The 19303-nt window shown below is 39.5% G+C and overlaps 1 protein-coding gene across 2 annotated transcripts; it reads right to left on the reverse strand.

Moving 5' to 3' along the window:
* Positions 1 to 284: 284 nt before the first annotated feature.
* Positions 285 to 15934, reverse strand: UBXN2B (UBX domain protein 2B). 2 transcript variants are annotated; one of them, XM_064652612.1, is made up of 10 exons: positions 15746 to 15934; positions 13187 to 13287; positions 10944 to 11015; positions 9266 to 9425; positions 7618 to 7695; positions 6166 to 6275; positions 5580 to 5717; positions 4225 to 4386; positions 3402 to 3403; positions 285 to 1987 (listed from the first exon to the last, which is right to left on the reverse strand). In XM_064652612.1, the coding sequence occupies exons 1-10, from the start codon at positions 15917 to 15919 to the stop codon at positions 1863 to 1865; spliced, it is 1122 nt and encodes a 373-aa protein (XP_064508682.1). In that variant the 5' UTR covers positions 15920 to 15934; the 3' UTR covers positions 285 to 1862. The 2 variants fall into 2 exon arrangements, with proteins under 2 accessions (XP_064508682.1, XP_064508676.1); XM_064652606.1 differs by lacking the exon at positions 3402 to 3403 and having other exon boundaries at positions 285 to 1933.
* Between the last annotated feature and the right edge of the window lie 3369 nt (positions 15935 to 19303).

Below are 19303 nucleotides of genomic sequence, written 5' to 3' on the forward strand. Positions count from 1 at the left end.
CTGTTCTTTGTACATCAGTGTTTAATTAATAATGGTCTTCAGAAATAATAAGCAATGTAACTTTAAGTATATTCTGAATTGAAATATGCGTAAACCACAGATTGTCCAAGATCAATATCACAATACTGACTTTGGCCTTGCATTTATATAGAGAATTGTTACTTTTTAAAATATATGTGTAGCATATGTCCATTCCTTTCTGTCTAGGCTTAAATACTTAGCACACAACACAATCACCACTTCATCACAACATAAATTTGAAATAAAACAAGAAGTCTTGCCCGTGGTCTTCAACATAAAACTTTATTTACTTAGCACATGAAATGAATTATGATTAAAATCATGCAGATATTCAGACTGCAAAACAAAATACTTCAAATACAATTTCATGTTTAAAATTTACTCAGTCAAATATCTACTTTGAGGTAAAAATGTAAGAATATACTGAGAAATTATAACAGCATAAATAAACAAATATTAATATTTTCAGAAAAAAATAATGAGCGAAAACAGCAAATTTTAAAACATATATCAGTACAAGAGAAACAGCCCATTTAGCTTCCATTTGAGTGTGATCCACTTGTCTGATACAAATCTCCAAATACTATAAAACTGCATACTACTAAAGCACAACAGACAGTTGTCCCCCAACACAAAACTCCTATCTGTTTACTGCAGTATTGAGGCAAGTTATTTGAAAAAATATATAATTTCAAAGATTAAGGGCTTTAATTATACAGCTTCCAAACAAGAATACTGAAAGCTGTACAACCAAATCCTCATTGAATAATACAAAATGCCTTTGGCCAAAATTCCCAATATTAAGACCTGAAATTCAGGTCAAAAATACATGACCAATTAACACATTTATGCTGTCACTGGCACGCACAAAAGCAGATAAGTTCTGTGTTTGTGCACCTTGGTGTATTTTTGTTTGGGGTTATTTAAGTAACTGTGCAAAGAATCACGTAGCTGCACAGGTTTCAACCGCATACACAGATTCAAAGTGACCACAGGCCTTCTCCAAATCACATCATTTCCCCAGATCACAGTGGTCTCTCACATTTCTCTAACTTCAAGAAGAAAGAAATTCTTACTTGTTTTCATCACAAGTAGAACAACGAGAATACCAGTAAGAACAACCTACTATAGTCTGCAGTAGTTGAGGTTTGCATCTCCTGGACTGATTCACTCATACGAGTAACGATGCAAGGAAAATGACAGAAAAACAAGAATATAAATATTATACTGCACCATGAAACACTACAAATAGAACATACAAAAATTACATTAGGGCATTAATTATCTGTAAACCTATTAAAAAGTACACCTTAATACAATTTGGAAGGTAAACATAACCTACAGTCTAAGTTTTCAAATGGCTGTTTGTCAATGCAGCATAGAACATTTCCATAGTGCAAATCTTACCAACTCTATGAAAGATACTGTCCCCTTCAGCAAAATGCTCCTTTCCCCACCCCTCTCAAAATAATGATTCAAAGTCCTGTCTCATTTCACATTTAGTACAAGATGTGGTTTGAAACATAACAACATATGAAAGTTTAATTTTAACACTGAAAAAAGGTTGAATAATGTTGTGAATTAAAATAAAAAAGGTAGATATGTTATAGCTGGAAGACATGAAATCCAAAAATCTGATCCCTGGAAATGAGGAAATAAAAAGACACTGATATTTCCTTTCTTTCATCTGTTGGAAACATATTGTATGACAATACAGCAGGCTCCCTATATTGTACAACAACCGTAAGATTACTTTAATTGCTGAAGAATCACAGTGTTAAGTATATCTGCTTCTTGTAGTGTCAGGCTTTCATCTGTTAGCTCTTTATTTGGAAAGGTTGTCACAAGAACAAAATCAGTTGTTGCAAAGGCTGGACGGGACTGGATAATGAAATCTCGAATGTGCTTAATCCTGTGAAAAGGATATGGACATGAAAACTGTGTATGATTCCATTTTGATATATATCTGTACATTAAGATGATCAGACAACACAAAACCATCAAACAGACTAAGCCATTAAGTAAGTCCTAGATTTCACATTTCAATTTGATCCAGATGACTAATGATTGTAGCCTACAAAAATTTTCTGACTCCTGTAAAAAACATCCTGAAAAATTAAAATGAATGTTGCTTTTTTTCTTAAATAACAGAAACAAAATTTGTAACATGGAATATATTACAAACTGATACCTAACACAGAAAGTCAAGTAATTTCACCATCACTATCAAAAATTTCATTATTAATTCACAGAATCACATAATATGCTGAGTTGGAAAGGACCCATAAGGGTCATCAAGTCCAACCCTCAGCCCTGCACAAGACCATACCCAAGAGTCAGATCATGTTACTATATTCCAAAAAGGTGAAATTATTAATGGAAGGAGGAATCTTAAAACATATGGTCACACTGAAGAGAAAGCAGGGGGGAATTATTAATGCACTTCAATAGCAAGAGATTTCCCTTCTTTCACTTGGCTCTTCTGAACAATAGTTAACAAAACCATCGCATGAACAGTGTAACAGTAATAATTTAATTTTATAAGACATGGAAGATGAAAATAGTATTTTAGAGATAAAAATCTGAAATTTGAGGTTTCTCCCCTAAGACATTAAGCTAAGAATAAATCTTTGAACATCTTTTGTAACTACTAAGTTGGCAGATTTATTGTAGCCAATAAGCAGGGACTTCAGCTTTCTATCAGTCTTCAAGGCCTTTGAGATAAGCAATGTACTTTAGTAGCTGGTTTTGATCATGCATAAGTCAAGGATAACTAAAAAAATTCACAGTTAAAAGAAAGTTAATAATGATTAAAATAAGCTCCTCTCAACACACTCTTGGTTACAGATGTTACTGGCAAGTTTACCACTTTTACCCTTTCATGCAGACAGAAGAACACACAGCATGGCTACAGAGGCTCCCAATGAGCCTTGAGGTTTCTCTGAGTCACTTCTGCAGAGGTGCTGTGAGGAAAGGATCCGGGCCTGTACTATCAGCTTATGTTATCAGGTCTGCTAAAGTATCAAAAATTATTGCTGTATCTTCCTCCCTATTGGCATCTCAGCTAAAATTGCCTCGTTGTCTGTGTATATTGTCAGGTGAAGAAAGCCACACATTGTCTTTATTCTAAGCAAGAAGAAAAAGAAGGAAACAGGTGAACTGCCCATGTAAAAATATTAACATGGAACTGCTAAGACCACCTCCAAGTCAGGATTCAAGTTTCACCTGTGCTCTAACACAATGGTGCAGATTTCAAATCAAGGCTGGCTTGAATTCTGTTTAAGCGTTGGTGGACTACTGCCCAAATCTCTGCTCTCTGCCCACAGTTCTCAGCCACGTAGTAGAAAGCAGAGCTTTGCAGAACCTTGTACTAAATCAACCTCTTAGGTAAATAAATGGGGTTGGCCAACATCATTTGTGGCACTGCCCCAACAATGTCAACAAAATCGGTGGCAAGCTCTAATCAGAGCAAGCAAGCTACTAACAGATCCAAAAGCCCCACCAAATTCCCAAATTGCCAATTCTTAAGAGCTGACCATCCAAAACAAAACAAAAGTTGGTTCTCAGTATTATGTCCAGTCCACATGCTGGAATTACAAATAAACATGTTGTGTCTATACAGCCTTCTGCAAATGGGCTGCAGTCTACACTTAGAACCCATGTCATGTTTAGCCACGCTCTTAAGTATAACAAGGTAGAAAGCTGGAGCTCTTGATTATAGGCCACAGGATTTCTCCGCCCAAAGTGTGGACTATATTCCACATCTTGGAATATATATTTCTACCATATTTTATTGCAAAACCACTTTGCAATAAAGTGTTTTCACAGTGTTTTCTGAGTCATCCATCTGCTCCTCCTAAGAAAGGCCCAGGGTTGGGATGACTACATAGTAGGGCTGTCCAGATTTCAGTCATCCTGAGAACAGTTATGGCTTGTGCTGTGTCCTTAAAAAAATCACTGGACATAATTGGTTATAGAAGGTTCTGACTTTGCAGTTATCAAATATCTTGTGTTTTCATATACAGAATTTTGCTTTGACAGTCATTTTATCAGTATATCCATGTAATGAAATGACACAGAGCTATACATTTCAGTGAAGCTCTACCTCCCCCTTTTTGATGTCTTGCTGATACTCATTTAATGACATAACACAAACTTATCAAAACAGTTACTGTTACCTGCATTGACGCAGAATCAATTTACCTGTGTGTTTGATTAAATCTTTGTATTAATCGGCTTCCATCTGCTAATCTAATTTGAATTTTAGTTGCTGGCATGGAATCATCAATCAGAACAGGTGCATTAAGAATGGATTTCTCCTCCTCCTCTGGGGAAGAAGGCGTGCTGACTATTTCAGGTGTAAGGCTAAAGGATTGGAAAAAACCCCCCAAACAAACCAGTTGTTACTAATTGAGTCAAAGCAGAACTGAATTTTTCAGTTGTGTTTTTCATTGAATAACTACCATGTACAGCTAGTACAAATGAGCAATGAAAATCCTCTCAGAGTTATCTGAACCAAGTATAAACATGGCTTTTCTAATAGACAGAAATAATGCTTTTGTAGTTTCTTGTCAATGATTGCAATATTTCATATTTATTTGCCTTATAATTCTGATATCATTATATTTGCATGATTTTAAATAGGTAACCAAGTACAAATAGAACTATATTTGTTTATGCTTACGGAGCATGAAATGACAAAAGCCTCTGATACTAAGATTCATATATCATATCTCCTGGACTATATTCAAAAATAATCATACACCATTATAGTGCACTAAACTGACACAAACTGCTTTAGGAATTGCTTTCAGATTCTGAGCATCCCTCACCCTTTTGGAGCACAAATGATATTAACAAGACATTGATAACCACCACAGAGCATATGGTCTTTTTTACAGTTAGTATAGATAAATATAGCTCTGATTAGAGATAACCATTTGGCTCCTCCTTTTATTGCTTACATACCTGAGACTTCATCAGATACCCAAACAAACAAAAAATGCCATACAACTGGGTGCACATTGTCTTATATGTGAAACCTCCTCTCTTGCCCAGTTATTTTCTTCAACAATATGGGCAAGTGCTCAGGTGAAGAAGTTATCATATACAATTGTTCCCCATTTCACCTCTACAAGAGCTTACCCCCTTCTCAGTTTTACTGAGCATACTTCCTCCTTTTTAAAAAGATGGAAATAGATTAGAAACAGTAAAGAATCATCTATTGAATTAAATTACTTGAAGAAGCACATCAGTAATACCTTTTTTGGGCAATCAAATATATTATATGAATAAATGCGATGATGACCAGAAACTTAGAATTATGTACAGTCCAACAGTTAATATCAAGTCAGCTGGATAAGATGCTTCAAAGGCTATAATTGTTAAGTGAAAAAGCTGACAACTGGCAGAGCTGAGGTCACATTACTGTTTACTCTGACCAACCTGGGTGAACAGACATTATGCACTTTTGGACAAAGTAGTCTGAAATTTTCAGTCACAAGAATGAAACAGAATACGAATATACAGCACAGAATAGAAAATCTAGCTTTTCTCACCTTCCAAGTTTTTGTCCTTCACCACTGAAAGCTTTGAAGCGCAGTCTGGGCTTCACATATTCTTGTTCTTGGTGATCTTCCATATCCAAATTAACCTGGCCACCATGAACAAGTCGCTGCAGTTCCATAGGAATTTCCCTTAATTAAAAAGATAAAAGATTTCCCAATTACATTCTGAACTGCAAAATGAAATTATACAAAATGTACACACACAGTATGAGTCAATATTAATGGTATGTTTATTTTGAAAGTCACTCTCAATTGTTTTATGAATCAATTTCATTGTAAAGGAAGGAAAAAAAAAATCAGTGAGCTGACAGTCAAAACCTAAAATACACTGACAGTCAAAACACAGAATGAGCAAACAAAATATGTGAAACTAAAAGCTGCAGTAACAAGTACTATACAGACTTAAACCACCAGAGGAACCAAAGTATTCCAAATTTTTAAATACCCATGCATACATTTTATGGATGCAGGCAGAGAAGAAGCCTGGAGCTTTTAATAATTATAAACATGTGGAGAAAGCATTTTTCTTCACTTCACTTGAAAGTCATACATCAAACAAGTTGCCATTTTAACTTACCCTCTTTTAACAGACTCAAGAAACTGAGCATTTATTGGGTCTGAATAGGATCTCAACTCGCCGTCATCTAAACTGAAGCCATTCCTCCATAGTTTCAGCAAAATTTGAACCTATGAGGTTTAAACAGTGAAATAAAAAAAGAAGTGAAGACAGACAAACAAAGCAGTACAATTTCATACAGATTAGTTATACAAGCCTTGATCTACACTTAACACATTTTGTACCAGATCACAAACAAGAATGAAAATGACAAAATAAGAACAGAGCACTGGACTGTAACTGTCATTGTCAGATTTTTTTTAAAAAAGCAAATAACTAGTATCTACTTTGAGACCACTTTTACACATGGGAAAAAAATCTCTTAATGTCCCATCCATGACATAAAGTATGATACAGTGACTGCATTCCAATTACTTTTAAAAGCAGTACATATTTTTGTTGATAAATCAAGAAATAAACCCATAAAATTACAAATTACTGCTGATACTGCCAAAACTACTCTCTCTTCAAATTATAACATGCTGAGCTCCAATGAATTTGATACTAGCTACCTTCAGTTCAAATGCTGGGAATCCAGGAAACCAGCTTCCTTCCCTCCTTACTTATTTTGCTACATATAAGGTCCAGCCAGAGCCTTTCAGCTTCAGAGCCTGTACCTCTTCCTTGCAACTGCCCTGAAGTCCAGCATAACTACCCTTCCCTAGCCAGTAAAACTGGCCTTCCTTTAGAAAACTACCCCTGCTCCCAGTTACAGTAAGCCCACTGCAACAGGTTTCTGGCTGAGTACAGATGGCTATTACTTGGAGAGTAGAAGGATTACTTAGTAGAGTAGAAAGTAGCAGCTCCTGGTGACATGACAGCACTACCCAGCCAGAACCACATCCTTACTCAACTCTTGGCCTTACTTATTTCTTGGGTTTGTTTCTAAATGAGCTTAACACTTTCTCCAGCCATTCAAAAAATGTCAAAGTGCAGAGAACTTTGTTTCTTCTCACCCTCTTCCTCACATTCTGCTTTTTAATTGATAGGAAAGAAAGGCCAGACAATGACAAAAGGCCTCTAACATGCTGCTTCACCTTTCCTAGAACACAAAAATGTCCTCCAGTTTGAGACTGGCTACTATGCGAGCCACAAGAAGAATCATTTCCCAGGAGGATTAAAATGTCAGCATAGCAAAGAGAATGCAGAACAACACCTGGTGGAAAGTAACTGAAAGGAAGGCGTGCTAAGAATTTCAAAGTAATTTACATCTGACAATTCCTTAATGGAGGCCTTAGGGATATCCAATGAACATCTGTTCTCTTCAGACACTTTAACAATTTCTACTAAACACACCTAATATTTAGGTATTATTTTTTGCTCATGGACATGGTTACAGTAATACTGGCATGCATGTGATTAAACAGGCATCTGTTGGAGGTTCTGTTTTCTGCTATTCAGAATTTTACTTACATCTTGATTTTCTCCATATATGTATTCAGAGTGCTTTTGTGATGAGTCACCCAATCTATATCCACCACCAGAAAATGACTGAAAAAAATACATAGAAAAGCTTATTGAAATAATTATCGGAAACAGTTTATTAAAATTCTTATCTAGGTGCAAAAAAAAAAAAGCATCCACAAACTTGTTCCTGTGATAAAAACCAAATACTCTGCATTTGGTTTTGCATATGACATGCATTACGACATGCATTTTCTAAGTGGAAAATTATACCTAGTAAGCATAATCAGGCTATGCAAGCTTTGTGTGATGCATTTCAGTTTCTATTCTGTACACTTTTTCAAACATAATCAAAGAATAGTTTGGGTTGGAAGAGACCTTTTAAGGTCACCTAGACCAACTGCTCCCCTGCAACAAGGAGGAACATCTTCAACTAGAACACACTGCTCAGAGCCCCATCCAACCTGATTTTGAATGTTTCCAGGGATGGGGCATCCATGACCACCCTGGGCAACCTGATCCAGTGTTTTACTACACTTATAAAAGATTTCTTTCTTATATCTAGACTGAATCTACGCTCTGAGTTTAAAACCATTACCCCTTGTCCTATCAACACAGGCTCTACTAAAAAGTCTGACCCCATCTTTCTTATAGGCCCCCTTTAAGTACTGGAAGGCTGCAATAACGCCTTCCCAGAGTCTTCTCTTCTCCAGGCTGAGCAATCAGCCTGTCCTCATAGGAGAGATGCTCTGCGTTTCTGATTATTTTTGTGGCCTTCCTCGGGAGTCACTCTAACAGGTCCATGTTCTTCTTGTGCTGAGGACACCAGAGCTGGATGCAGTACTCCAGGTGATGTCTCACACCCGGAGTGAAGTACAGCAGCACAATCACCTCTCTCACCCTGCTGGCCACGCTTCTTGTGATGCAGCCCAGGATATGTTTGGCTTTCTAGGCTGTGAGTCCACATTGCTGGGTTGTGTCTAGCTTTTCATCCACCAGTACCCCAGGTCCACCCCCACAGAGCTGCTCTCAATCTGTTCATGTCTCAACCTGTATTGATACTGGGGGTTGCCCTGATACAGGTGCAGGACTTTGCACCTGGTCTTGTTGACCTCATGAGGTTCCCATGGGTCCACTTCTCCAGTTTGTCCAGGTTCCCCTGGATGGCATCCCATCCCTCAGGCATGTAAACCACAACACTCAGTCTAGTGTGGTCTGCAAACCTGCTGAAGGTGCACTTGATCCCACTGTCTGTGCTACTGATGAAGGTATTGAGCAGCACCGATCCCAACATGGATACCATCTCCATCTGGACACTGAACTGTTGACCACTACCCTCTAGAGCAATTCTACAGGTAAGAGATTTTGATTTGGGATCCAAATTTAGACTGGTTTCTTTTGTAATCAATTATAATTAAAAACAAAGCAAATAATTCCAGTTCATGATAATGTCTAATGATTTCCTCTGAAATTGTTTGGTTCTTGCCCTGTTTATTTTCTAGATCAAGCTATTGGAGCACAGACAATAACACACAACTGTGCTGAGCAAACCCTCTGCTATTTGAAAACAACAAAAAAGCGGACTTGCTCTGATGTGGTTTGATGAGTTTCAGAGACACTAATGTAAAGAGAGATCAAAGCATCTTTTAACTTTTACCTTAGCTTTACCGAAATCACCAGATGCTCTTGAGGCTTCATCTAAAGGGACAGCTCCATGTTCTTTTGCTTCCTTGAAGAGTTCAGCAACAATTTTACTCGGATTACTGGAAGCCCCAGAAATCTGTAATCCTCTATATTCTGAGTCACCTGAATAAAATCTTTAGAGTAGTAATGTACATAAACAACAATGCTTTAAATGACAAGCATAATTTTTATCTTTCCATCAAAAGAAAAAAAATTAACAAAGAGACAAATTTGGCACAAACCCCTTTCATTCTGATCACAGAAATTTTCCATTTGGTTCTGATCTTCTCAGTAATCCAAGCAGCATTACACCAAAGACATTTCACTAATAACCAACCAGATCCCAGAGGTTAGAGAGCAGGGTCATATGTTATAAGTGAACACAGTCCTGATGCAGCTGTGCATCTTATGTGGATGTCACCTGCTCACAGAAAGGTACATCTCCTCAGGGAAACTCCTGTGCGTGGGACTGTGCCTGGGCTGGACAGAATATAGAGTCACAACTAATCTCACCTTGGCAGAACAAACATGAAACTTTTTCTGGAAAACCAGACCAGTGCCACAATTTGATTTTTTAATTTACAGATCTAGCATATTTCCACTCCTGCCAACACCAGAAATTGAAATTTTTAAATAACTGTAATTAACCTTTCAAGGCATTTTAAAACCTGCAGAAACTGCTGTGAAAGCTAATTTTTGGGTTCTTTTCTTCACCACAGTCCCATTACTAGCTCTTGAAGATGAAATGTTAAACTACAAATAATTCAAAATAGTTTAATAGTTCAAAACTGTATCTGGTTGATTATGAAGATCTGAGAAGGGCATTATAATCTCTAAATACCAACAGAACAGATGCTGTAAAAAAATCCGTATATAAATACATAATCTGGCAAACCTGAGTGTTTTGTCTTTGATTACAGGAAACATTAATAATTAATAAGTGCTTCCTGTTTTTCTCAACATTTACATTTAACCACTTTGGGCAAGGTAAATCAATTAATCCATGTGAAACTGTCTCTCAGGCTAAGGACTTCAAAATGTGTTGACTCCACCATATTTTACAGTTACCAAAAAACCAGTATTAGGCATGAAGGTACTCTACAACCATAATGCTTTTATGACGTCACATAACTGTCAATCCCTTAGTAACATCTCCCTTTGTACATAAATCCGTATTTATTATCTCAACTGCCATTTATATGGAAAATCTTTAATTATTAGATTTAAAAGAATGATAGTGGTAAGGAGATGAAACAAGAATTCTCATAATTGTCATTCATTCAAGAAAGGAAGTACTCAAATATTTGAACAAGAGATACAAAGAACAACTCAGGATAATTGAGAAAAGGCAAAAAATTTTATGAGTGCCAAGTGTAAGTTACAATTTTTACAACCACACAGTCACATGTTAAGGCATCTACAGGTCCTACATCACTATAGTCAGATTCTGCTAATAGTTTTACTACGGCCGTGTACTGCTAACACTTACTCTAACAAGTCCCATGGCATCCCTGCAGTTACTAGCCCTTTGCAGGACAGACCTAGCTCACATGCATTTTGAAAAAAACAGGACGGACCAAAGTGTGAATGTGACAAAAAACCCAATCACTCTCACGATTGTTAAATATTTTTTTTTTTTGGTTTAAAAATACCTTTGGTTTTCTTTGTCATCACTCATGCTTCTCTCTGGTTTTCTCAGCCTTCTAAGAGAATCCAGTTTAAGACTGCCAAGAGAATAAAAAAATACGCTTGAAGATGACTGGTACATACACCTTACTAAGTAATTTACATCTAACTTCTGAAACTAATTCCTTTTCAGAAACTAAGGATATCAAGTTGTAGTTTTTCTGGTCTTATCTTTTTTTTTTTTTTTTGACAAGGTACATAGCCATGAATGTCTCTCAATGAATAAGCAGGAAAGGGCACATGTATGGTAGAGTCATCCTGCAGTAACAGTTGGACTGGATGGTTATTGCAGGTCTATTCCAACTGAACTATTCTATTCTAGCATAGGTTATGCAGAATTCTGCTTTACACCACTGGTGGTCCTACAGATAACACATGATATATGCAAGCTCAACAGCTGTTTCAGAATCCAGGGTTGTAAGCTTGCACAACGCCAGGAAAGCTGTGCAGATATATGCTCTTATCCTGTAGGACTTGATAAAAATCATTAATATGAGATGTATATGAGGCAGCTAACTACCATGGGATAACGTACCTACAGCCTGCTACATGAGTAATGGCAGATCACTAGTTTAGATTTATGCAATTTTTCTGATTACTATACCTTTGAAATCAAAGTGTAGCAGATTTCTTTCTACACTTCTTTCAAAGTGTAGCCATTTCTTTTTTAAGTATCAGTGTTGATGAAACAATGTAATTCTGTATCTCAGTGAAGAATCTGCTTCTCATTATTTTCTCAGAAAAAAAATGTATTATTATGGACTTAGATCATGTGCAGTAGAAACACTTTTAACCTTAGTTTTAATAATTTATTTTCTTCCTGTGTCGCACTGTTTTATGGGGTTTTATGGGGTTTGTGTTTCTGTGCCCACAGTTGTAAGTTTCTCTAAGGAGCTCACACAACATGACAGTAGGGCTCAGAGGCATCTTCTATACCTGTAACTGTGGAAGGCAAGCTGCCTTCAAGAGCAGCACTATGTTTCCTTACAATTAATACACTGCTCATCTGAGAGCAAACTGAATTCTACTACAATAAAAATCTCATTTTGGACACCATGCATAGCTGCCATCTCTTCCTCTCAGATAGATTCCAGTGTGATTGCCAACAAAGATCACATGTTTGTCAACTATCACACTGAAGTATTTGAGAAATGGTACTTCCTTTGGTTGGGAGTACAAGTTTTAACTTCATGATATGTATCTGCAAATGAAGCTGTTTGCTTATTTGTTTGTAAACTTTGTTCTATGTAGCTGATTAGTCAACTGAAGTGGTTTCACCAAAACAACAAAAAAAAAGTCACCAAAACAGGTATTATTTTCCAAGTGTCACACACTTTACTAAAATTTCTCTTCCTGAAGAGATCTGAATTTAGAGATGTACTTGAAGTATGATTCTGGTGACTATGATCTTTTCTTTTTCTCCTTTAACACAGAGATCCATACTGGCAGCAGCAATTAAAAGACAAGCCAAATACAAGACTTGTTATAGCATCACTGACAGTAATGATGTAAAAACTTCTCTTCTTCACGTGACTTAAAAAAATTAATTAAAAACTGGCAAAATTTCTTTATAAAAAATTCAAGACTACACAGAATCTTCAAATGCTATGTGAACTGCAAACACTGCAGGCTAGCAAAACCTGGATTTGTATATAGATATGTGTTTTTCCTTCCACCTGCCCAACCCAGACAAATTAATTAAGAAGTCTTTCTTATTTCTGTCACCCCATAGCTGCCTACTAGTGCAGCTACTAATAATTTTCCAAATTACTATTTGTCTCATCAGGTACTGACAAAAATACAACACTGAAAGCAGCTCACTTGCAAGTTTCACACAAACAACTATCTGCTGAATTCTGAAGAAGCCACTAACTTCAGTATTTTTCCGACAGCAAATTTCCAAATTCTGTCTGTGTAAACAAAGCGTAACACTGCATTTCACTTACAGCATCTTAGTCTTATCTGAAGGGGGTTTAAAGTGTTTTGGAATTCCTGGAATACCATATATCACAAAGGCTCTTAAATAAATACAATTTAAAAAGCATTCTGAGAAGACAGACAATGCATTATCGCGGGAATTCAAAATTCTGGATTATGAACTGCTTTAGATTGCTTTTTATACAAGGAGGGGAACAAGTAAGCATGATGAAGTTTTGTGAGCTAATATAGCACCTATCCCCACTTTTCTGAAGCACAAAGCATGTCTTACCTCTGTGATGCTTTTGTGTTACTGATCTTTGTAGCTGTTGGTTTGTCAGAACACAATGACTGCCTTTTAGCTTCATCTTCGTATAACTCTGCCAAGGCCAGCTGTAGGAAACAGAACTCTTTTTAGAAGTCTGCAACTCTAGAACTATATATTGAACAGAAATAAGACAAAAATTAATGTGAAATGTAGCATCTCTCCAGAAAATTAGAAACATCAACGTGAGAAACCTCAACTAAAATTCAGCTTCCTTTCTGCTTTATGAAAAAAACCCCACACAATGCTTAAATGCCATTCTGACTTGCAACCTGTACTCTGCTGTCATCTTGTTCACACTGCTTCACTAGCTACATTAAGCCTGTATTAGATTCAGAATCACAGAGTATATACACAGGTAGATATTAAGCATCAGCTCATTAATGTTAACAAACTAAAATAGCTACGTAATCCTCTGATAAGACTAGGCAGCAAATAATAAATATTACAAACATTTTACATAGAAATTGAAAAAATGTAACTCAAATAAGCTTGTACTGGAATGAAGAATGAAGAATGAATTCAGCCTTGCTGGTTTGAATTCAAGACATCACTGCAAATACCCCAACAGCTTTTCCATAAAGATTCACTAAAAGCTGCCATATCACTGGCAAGTTCATTTCTAGGAACTTGTGCAAGGGACATCTAATATGCCACTTTTAGCAATCTTACTTTTGTCCTGAATAATTTGTTTGTTGAATCATCCCACACCATTTTGTTCACATTATGCAACTGATATCACACACATCAGAAAAGGTACTAGGCTACAATTTCATTGCAGTTTTATGTTGAAGGAATACACATTAAAGTAAAATTGAACATCATCTGTCCTTCAAAACACATTGCTACAAACACAGAATATTAACCCCATATTATTGTGAGGCATTTTCTGCAGGGAAAAATATGAGCTGAGGAATTATAGCCATTAAGAAAATTAAACTGAGTAAAAAGACAACTCAAGAAAACCACTGAAGACCCCCATTCTATCTGAGAAAACAAGCAAATACCTTTTAGATATGTAAAGCTGATGGGGTAAGTCACAAACAACATGTCCAAGAGCAGACACTAAACAGAATAGGCAAAGATCTACCCTGTACCATCCCTAATCCAAAAACTCAGGGATGCTGAGGGAGCATAAAAGGGCATGGTCAGGCTTCCGTGCATTCCTCATATTGCATCTTTTACAGTGCCACGACAAATCAAGTACAGGGATGGATGGATGGACGGTCAGCTACTCTGACCCAGAAGGGTACTTTCCTTGGGCTTTAGCATTTCATCCATAAGAATCAACCCAAAATGCCGGTCTGCTGCAGTTGACTAACACCTTATGAACGAAAAGTATCAACACAGACTTTATTACTGTTATATACTGTAACAGTAATAAGGCAATACTGGAGATTAATGCAACAGTAATATTGAAGAAGAGAAAGCTCCAGTAAGACCTCAGTGTGGCCTTTCAGCACTTAAAGGGGGCTTATAAAAAAGACAGAGTGTGACTTTTTACACAGGCAGACAGTTATAGGACAAGGCAGAATGGTTTTAAACTAAAAGAGGAGAAATTTAAATTAGATGTTAGGAACAGATTCTTTACTCAGAGGGAAGTGAGGCACCAGAATGGGTTTCCCAGAGAATTTGTGGATGCCCCCATCCCTGGCAGTGTTCAAGGCCATGTTGGATGGGGCTCTGAGCAGCCTGGTCTAGTGGAAGGTTCTCTGCACATGGCAGAGGGGTTGGAAGTAAATCTTTAGGCCCCTTCCAACCCAAATCATTCTATGATTGTAGCAAAATTAATCTCAGCAAGATGAAGATTACAAATAGTAACCAAGGTAAAAAAAAAAACCTATATCCATTTTTCTCTGTTAATTATGTACAATTAAATGAAATGGGCACTTTCAGTTAATAAACATTTCACGTGTTTTCCAACTGATTTGTTTCTCAAATATTTTGACCTTTCAGTGTCAAAGTCACACACAAAAAAGGAATACTGCTAAAAGGGTTTGTAATCAAGCCTTTAAATACCAGTGCTGAGTTACATTTGTGATCACACTCCACTCTTCCCATGTACGCCTGGGAAAAGGTCTTGTCGTTAGTCTTACACCACATCTGCGGAGACTGACATTGTCGTGCGGGAGGAGACATTCCTACCAAATAATTAGGAAATACAATGGCGCCAAAATAACTTCAAGCACAGTTAGAACCCAGATACTGAAGTGTCGACAGAGTCCCTCCAGTTCCCTGAAGAGTTCCCGCCCAGTTCCACCCACCGTCTCCCAAGGGGCCTAGTGCTCTTCCAGGGGCATCCTTCCCATCCCAGCCTCAGAAGGGGCGTGGGCGGCGGAAGGATGGAAAGAGCCCACGCCGGGGCAGCCCCGGCTGGGAACCCACGCACCGACCGCTCCCCTCAGGGCGGCCCGACGAAGGCCTGAAGCACCCCCAGGGAAGGCCTGGGGCGCCCCCGAGGGGACGCGGCGCTCCGCCCCGCCCGGCCCCGCCCCGGCAGCGCGACGCCCACCGCCGCCCTCTCACCTGCAAATCCCGGGCGCTAGGCGGGCGGCCGCTGCTCCGGGGTTGCCGATCCCTGCGGCCGCCGGCGGCCCCGGCCCCGGCCCCGGCCCCGGCCCTGGCCCCGTCCCCGGCCGCGGGCACGTCCCCGTCCCCGTCCCCGTCCCGCTGCGCGGGCGCTGCCCCGCCGTCCGCCATCTTCGGGAGGCGGTGGCGAGCGGCGGGCGGGGCGGGGCCAGCGCCCAGCCCGGCCGCCATGGCAACGGGAGGGGCAGCGCCGTGCCCGCCGCGCTGCCCTGAGCCCCCCCAGGGCCGGCTCCCCGCGCAGCAAAGCTCCGCGCTGTTCGTGCGTCTCAGCGAGCAAACATCAGCGTTTGTTGTTTGCGAATTGCATGGCTTTTCTGTCAATTAGTACTCACACCCCTCTTTCCTAGTTATATCTCTGGCTTCTCATGCCAATTAGCCCGCAGGCGCAGTTCTTCCCTCTACTTAAATATGGGGTCTGTGAAATAGGTGGTCTGTGAGTCGGTGGTCGCGACCTCTCACTGCTGGAATTACCTTTCCCAGAATCACAGAATCCATGGTTGGAAAAGACCTCTGAGATCATCGAGTCCAACCCGTGACTGGACACCACCACGTCAACTAGACCATGACACTAAGTGCCACGTCCAGTCCTTCCTCGAGCAGCTTCAGGGACGGTGACTCCACCACCTCCCTGGGCAGCCGATTCCAATGTCTAATCACCCCTTCTGTGAAGGAATTCTTCCTAATATCCAAGCTAAACGTCCCCTGGTAACAGCTTAAGACTATATGTCCATCCTCTTGTGCTATGGCTAATTCCTGGGAGAAGAGGCCTGACCCCCAGCTGGATACAACCTCCTCTCAGGTAGCTGCAGAGCGATAAGGTCCCCTCTTCTTCAGGCTAAACAACACCAACTTCCTCAGCTACTCCTCATAAGACTTGTGTTTCAGACCCTTCACCAGATTCATCGCCCTTCTCTGGACTCTTCTGGGAGTAACTCAGTCTCTCTGAGTTACTACTCAGTTCTGCTGGCTCTTGTCCAGGCAGCCCATTCATCTTGGGATTGTCTTCTATTTTTCTTTAAACAAAAGATTAGCCAAGTGTATGGCATTCACAATGCAATTGCTTAGTCATAACTGTCCAGCTGCAGCTATTGAATGACAACTAAAAAACAGTTTCAAAGTTTGACACAAACACCTGTGCAAATCTTGAGGGGCTCAGATCTTGAGGGGCTTGGTATAAATGGGGACAGCAGGTCCTGCCGCCACCAAGGGAGCTGGGACATGGGTGTGTGTTGGTGTCCCTGTCTGTCCCTCTGTCTGTGTCCCCTCAGACTCCTTTCCCCAGGAGGCAAACAGCATGTGCATCCCCTCGGGCAGCAGGAGCCCAGCTGTATCCATGCCAGCAAGCGCAAATGGGAGAGTGGGTTTGCCTGTGGCCTTCTCTCAGCACTTGGAGATAGAGGAAGGCCTGTGGCCACTGACAGGAGACTGGCAGACCTCACTGCTTGGTGTCAGTCCAATGGCCAGAGTGTGCATGTGGCACACAGGGAATTTCTCAGTCTGTTTTTGCATGCAAGGCCGTCTCCAGAACTATGAAGTACCATCGATGATGGCTAAAAACCAAACTGGGTTGTTCACTTGGAGGAGAAAGGCATATTGGTGCTCAAAGTGGTGACTCTTGGATGCTAGAATACTAATGTGGTTTTAAAAGTGTGAGATTTTGTTTTGTTTCTGACTCTTACATATTAAGGATTAAAAACTTTTTCTAAATATGGAAGTTGAGTTTCTCACTTTATTTTTTGGGCTGATATACTCTGAAACTTTGAGAAAAATGCTAGCTGTCTTGTCATAATTCTGTAGTCAGGTACCAAACCTGAAAATGTTGCGTGTCAGAAATTAAAACTAGAAACTTAGAAGTAAAAACTGAAAGATCTCTGCTACCTGTAATGTGGTGGTTTGACCCTGGCCAGCAACTAAGTGCCTATCCAGTTGCTCACTCACTTCCCACCAGTGGGATGGGGGAGAGAATGGGAAGGGCAAAAGCCAAAAACTCATGGGTTGAGATGAAGACAGTTCAATAGGTAAGCAAAACTGCTTATGCAAATGCAAGGAATTAATTCACCACTTCCCATCAGCAGGCAGGTGTACAAATGCCATAACTCCAAATGTCCTCTCTTTCCTTCTTCTTTTCCCAGCTCTATATGCTGAGCATGACGCCATATGGTATGGGATGTCCCTGTGGTCAGTTGGGTTCAGCCGTCCTGCCTGTGTCCCCTCCAAACTCCTTGTGTACCTCCAGCCTGCTCGCTGGTGGGGTGGAGTAAGAAGAAGAAAAGGCCTTGATACTGTGTAAGCCCTGCTCAACAATAGCCAAAGCACCACTGTGTTATCAATGCTGGTTTTTAGTCACAAATCTGTCACGACTGGGAGTGGAAGGTTTAGATAAAACTTGTTTAAAAGTCCTGCTGTCTAGTCATGAGGTGCAGAAAGGACTCCCTTGCTTTCTAAACCCCTGCTCAGAGAGGAGTCTAGGTGTGGCTGAATCCAATCTTAGCCTTGGATTATGTCAAAAGCTTAAATTTAAGGAATTATTAGAGGTGTGATTGAACAACTTTTGTCTCGCAGGTTTTTAATGATTGGCAAAATAAGAATATTTATATAAAATTAATAATTTATTTATACAAATGATCAGAAAAAAGATCTTAATCGGAACTGTTTACTACACAATAGCTAAAAATCTACTAGTAGAGTATAATATGGCATAAAGAAGCACTGTAACAAAGCAATTATTGAAGCAGTTATATTAAAGCTAGCAAAAAGAAATAATTATTAAGTAGAGATTTGATGTAACTCACCCATACCAATGCTCATGGGGAGATCTCTTTCTCTCAGCCTCAAGGAGTATCCTTGGAGGGTGTCCCCAGACAAAGGAGGAATCTCCACACACACAACCCAAGAAGGGTTATGTCAGAAGAACCTGACTGTATGAGAGGGGACTGGACTTTTTTAGTATAAAGTGATTGACTGCTATCTCTTTACAGGCCAACTATCACCTTATCTGTCAAATCAGACTTCAAAAAGCAGGGTGTGTGTTTGGAGTCTAGTGAACCAGGATGGTTTTAGCATAATTAATACCAAGACCTGGCTCCAGAAGTTGATCTTGCATGATAGCTTGCATGATAGCTTGATTGGATTTTAGGCCTTATCAGGGTGGGGCTATCCTACCCCAAAATCCAAAACACAGCATTTATGGAAAAGGAACTCCAACCTAGACAGCATGGAGAACTTTTGACTGTGACCTGAATGCTGAACTGCAATACTGTGAAGCTGCAGCTGGAATGGCCAGCTAACCATCCTCCATGGTTTCCAGTCCTGTGCAGTTCAAAGACACGGTGCTTTCTAATTATTCTCTCTAGACCCTGTTGACACCAGCTTACAGTTCAGAAACACTGCTAATGGTGGCAAATGGAGCTGGGATCTCATAGAACCATTTAAGCTAGACTATAGCTCTACAGTTATGCGGAGTTCACACCTTGTTCATAGTTAGCCAAACCCTCA

Source organism: Pseudopipra pipra, chromosome 1 (assembly GCF_036250125.1).
Source record: "Pseudopipra pipra isolate bDixPip1 chromosome 1, bDixPip1.hap1, whole genome shotgun sequence".
Classification (NCBI taxonomy): domain Eukaryota; kingdom Metazoa; phylum Chordata; class Aves; order Passeriformes; family Pipridae; genus Pseudopipra; species Pseudopipra pipra.

What these genes read in the sequence shown, in the direction of transcription:
- UBXN2B (XM_064652606.1), bottom strand. Translation starts at nt 15,919, where the DNA reads ATGGCGGACGGCGGGGCAGCGCCCGCGCAGCGGGACGGGGACGGGGAC. An exon ending in GTGATTTCGGTAAAGCTAAG is followed by an intron (nt 7,696 to 9,265) that starts GTAAAAGTTAAA and finishes TATTTTTTTCAG; the next exon opens with TCATTTTCTGGTGGTGGATA. An exon ending in CTTGAGTCTGTTAAAAGAGG is followed by an intron (nt 5,718 to 6,165) that starts GTAAGTTAAAAT and finishes TTTTTAATTAAG; the next exon opens with GGAAATTCCTATGGAACTGC.